General features: G+C 42.1%; 1 protein-coding gene across 1 annotated transcript; it reads right to left on the reverse strand.

Annotated features, from left to right (window-relative positions):
- Positions 1-7: 7 nt before the first annotated feature.
- Positions 8-488, reverse strand: LOC125917851 (proline-rich protein 23A-like; the record flags this gene model as incomplete). Its single annotated transcript, XM_049623949.1, has 1 exon — positions 8-488. A coding segment is annotated over exon 1 (481 nt), but the record flags the coding sequence as incomplete, so codon positions are not given.
- Between the last annotated feature and the right edge of the window lie 3,926 nt (positions 489-4,414).

Genomic DNA, 4,414 nt, shown 5'->3' on the forward strand with positions numbered 1-4,414 from the left:
ACGGAGCCGGCTGCAGGGTCCATCCGAGGCGACAGGAACGCGGGGTCCGCGTCTTCCTCGTAGGCCTCTTCTTGGGGGGCCATCTGTGGGACAGATGCGCGGAAGAATCCTTGCTCGACGGCGACGTCGTGCCCGGGCGCGCCCAGGAAAGCGCCGGGTTCCAGGCCGACAAGCGAGTGGCCCTGCCCTCCTGAGCGCAGGAGGGCCTCGGGGACCAGCAGCAGGGTGAGCTCTCCGACAGACACTTGCAGGACCGACGTTGGCTCGGGCTCGAGCACCAGGTCCACGTCGTCCAGGGGCACTTGCAGGGCACAGCCCTCGGCCAGAACCACCACGGAGGTGAGGGCGCCGGCGGCCGGGGGCCCCTCCAGGCCTTCCAGGCCTGCAAGCTCCTCGGTTCGGCTGCGCTTGGCGGGGCCGGGTCCTCCGGACGGCGGTCCGGGACAGGGCGCAGGGTAGGCGCTGGGGCTGCGGGGCCGGCTGCCCATCACCTGGACGGCGCTGCGGGTGGCGCTGCCGGGCGGGGGTGGGGGGGCTGGCGGAGGGCGTGAGGGGCTGGGTCCTGCACGCAGTGACAGGTCTCGACGACAGGTGAGGCGGTGGGGCGCGGCGGGGCGCGGTACGACGTGACGCAGAGTGAGTGTCCGGGAGTTCTGGGGGCGCCTCCCGGGAGACCCTAGGTCCAGGTTCTGGTGGCGCAGAGTAGGCCCTCACACGTCAGGGTAAGCATTGAATTATTAATAGGAGAAGTCAGGTGACCGGCAGAGGCGGTTTCAATATAAGCCCCGCCTCCTGCCTAACGGGGGATTAGATTTAGTGACGTGCAGTAGCGGGAGGTTTTTAAGAAACTGTAGGGAGAATACCCCTTGGATGTGCCTGTGGGTTCCACTGGCCTTTATTGCCTTTCTTTTGGGGGGTGGGGTGGGGTGAGGGGTGGAGAGCCAGAGCACAGGATCAAAAACTGCTTGTTTACTTTAAGAAGTAGTCGTTGCCTGGGGCGCCTGGGTGGCTCAGCCCGTTAAGCTTCCCACTTAGGTTCAGGTCATGACCTCGTGGTTCCTGGGTTGGAGCCCCGCATGGGGCTCTGTGCTGGCATTGAGGAGCCTGCTTGGAATTCTCTCTCTCTCTCTGCCACCCCCTGACTCGCACGTTCTCTCTTTCAAAATAAATAAATAAACTTTACCAAAAAAAAAGTAGTCTGTGTCTAATGTCCTCTAAGATTTTACAGGAGATATGAAAAGCCTTTACTTCCTCATGGATCACTTGTTTCCCTGCCCCACTCACATGGTCCTTGAAATTCTTCTCATTCGGGAGAGAAATTAGAAATCCTAATTTTCTGTGATAAAAAAAGCTTTAAAAAAATGATCAAGGCAAACTGACTGCAGTTTTGTTTTTCCTACCTGCAGTTTTGGTTGTTGTTGTTGTTGGAAGCCAGACTGTGGTAATTATTAATAACAGTAGCAAAATATATCCTAAGGTTAACTGTATATATTCAAACTTACTACCTGACTTGTATTATACTTGTTTAAAAAATTAGTTTATTCAGTCCTCACTAGTAAAACTCACAGGAAAGAAGGAATTTCAGAAAATGAAATAGTATGTTTTCTGGATCTGTTTCCTCAGGCAAAGGAAACAAAATGGAAAAAGATGATTTCAACACGTTAAATAGAAAATGTCCCAAAACTCAATAATATCAAAGGTGGCAAAAACATCAACACACATTACACAGAAGATGTGGCATGAATGGCTGGTATATAGTACTGCTAAAGCCAATGTTCAAGAGTTTACTGCCTATGTTTCCTTTGGGAGTTTTATTGTTTCGGATCTTACATTTAGGTCTTTAATCCATTTTGAGTTTATTTTTGTGTGTGGTACAAGGAAATACTTCAGATTCATTCTTTTTTATGTAGTTGTCCAGTTTACCCAGCACTGTTTATTGAAGAGGCTGTCTTTTTGCCATTGGATATTCTTTCATCCTTTATCATAGATTAATTTATCATGTAAGTGTGGATTTCTTTCTGGGCTCTTAATTCTGTTCTATTGATATATGTGTCCTTTTTTGTGCCAGTACCATACTGTTTTGATTATTGTAGCTTTGTAGTATATTTTGAAACATGGGGTTGTGATTCCTTAAGCTTTGTTTTTCTTTCTTACATTTGCTTTGGCTATTCAGGTTGTGTGTGTGTGTGTGTGTGTGTGTGTGTGTGTGTGTGTTGTGTGTGTGAGCTTCCATACAAATTTCAGGATTATTTGTTCTAGTTCTGTGAAAAATATTATTGGCATTCTGATAGGCATTGTATTGAATCTGTAGATTTCTTTGAGTAGTATGGATATTTTGGCAATATTAATTCGTCTAATCCATGAGGAATGTATCTTCTTTCTTTTCATTTGTATCTTTTCATTTATTTGTGTCATCTTCAAGTTCTTTCATCAATTTCTTATAGTTTTCAGGGTACAGGTCTTTCACCTGCTTGGTTAAGTTTACCCTTAGGTATTTAATTCTTAATTTTTTCTTCTGCTACTTTGTTATTAGTGTATAGATGTACAACTAATATGAGATTCCTATATCCTGCAACTTTACAGAACTCATTTGTCAGTTCTAACAGGTTTTTCTTTTTTGTTTTTTTTTAGTGTTTTTAGCGTTTTGTTTTCCATATTGTATATTGTCATCTGCAAATAGTGACAATTTTACTTCTTCCTCATCATTTTGTATGCATTTTATTTATTTATATTGTCTGATTGCAGTGGTTAGAACTTGTAGTACTATGTGAATAAAAGTTGTGAGAGTAGACATCCCTGTCTTCTTCCTGATCTTAGAAGAAAAGCTTTTAGCTTTTCACCACTGAGTATAATGTTAATCGTGGGTTCATCATAGATGGCTTTTTATTATGTCAAGGTATGTTTCCTGTAAACCTACTATGTTGAGTTTTTATCATGAATAGAGGTTGAATTTTGTCAAATGCTTTTTCTGTCTCTGTTGAGATGATCCTATGGTTTTTATCCTTCATTTTGTTAATGTAGTTTATCATATGGATTGATTTGTAGTTATTGAGCTATCATTGCATCCCTGAAATAAATCCCACTTAACCGTGGTGACTGAGGATTTTTGCATCTATGTTCATCAGAGATATTGGTCTGTAACCATTTGTCCCAATACTTTTTAGTTGAAAAATTCTTTCCCCACTGAACTGCATCACTTCCTGCATTACATAATTTTTTGTGTGGGTCTGTCTTCAATTTTCCTTTATTTTTTTTTAGGTTTTATGGATTTTTAACAGAGCCAACATTACATTTCTTTTGGAATATTGTTGTTTTGGTGGCAATATAGGACTCAGGAAAAAAAGCTGTTAATCTTCTGGGGCCTTCAGCTGAATGAACTATCCTACCTGTTGTTGTGGTTTGATTTTTCTATTCTGTTGCATTGATTTAATTGCCTAGCCTGAGGCAATTTCACACAATTAATACTTTTAATACTTACATTTGATACATTTAGTAAAATATAATAATTAACACAATGCTAATGAAATTGGTATGTTTTCATCATAAGGTTTTTGGGTCTACAAAATCTTTGTTTATGCTCATTTAAAAATTTTAAAAAATGTTTATTTATTTGAGAGAGAGAGAGGGAGAGATCAGGGGAGGGGTAGAGAGAGAGGGAGACACAGAATCTGAAGCAGGCTCCAGGCTCTGAGCTGTCAATACAGAGCCCGATGTGGGGCTCGAACTCACGAACTGCAAGACCATGACCTGAGCTGAAGTTGGATGCTTAACCTACTGAGCTACCAAGGCGCCCCTGTTTATGCTTATTTTGAAAGATAGTTTCATTAAATGAAAAATCCCAGGTCAAAACAAATGTTTTCTAGCAGTACTTTGCTGCTGTTATTTACTGGCTTCCATTGTTGGTTTTGAGTTGTCTGATTGATTGCCTTTTCATTGTAATTGTCTTTTCTTTCTGTGTACAAAAAGTACTCTCTTTGAATTTTTGGGCTTACAAGAATCCACCTAAATATGCATTTTTTTAAACGTATCAATCTTGAAAGTTATTGTTCTTTCTGAATGAGGACACCATACTGTAGCCAGAACTATGTATATTATTGGAAATGTTTCTTTTTCTCCGTCTTCAGTGCTGAAAGTCTTGCTACTGCTATCTGCCTTAGGGTCATGAAGAATAATCTCATTTTACTTTTGTTCATGGTAGGATCTGTTCATCCCTCATATCCCATATTTAAATCCTCAAACACCCAGTATATGGTATTTTCTACCTTCCACTCTTCTACGTCTCCTACACTTTTTCTTCATTTTGCCTTCTGGAGTCCAAAGTTAATCACAGTGAAAAATCTTCAACTCCCCTGATATTACCTTTAACTTTCTACTATAACTGAAATCTTCTGAGTACCGTGCTTTCCCTGGAGGC

Source organism: Panthera uncia, unplaced genomic scaffold (genome assembly GCF_023721935.1).
Source record: "Panthera uncia isolate 11264 unplaced genomic scaffold, Puncia_PCG_1.0 HiC_scaffold_2588, whole genome shotgun sequence".
In the NCBI taxonomy this organism is placed as follows: Eukaryota; Metazoa; Chordata; class Mammalia; order Carnivora; family Felidae; genus Panthera; species Panthera uncia.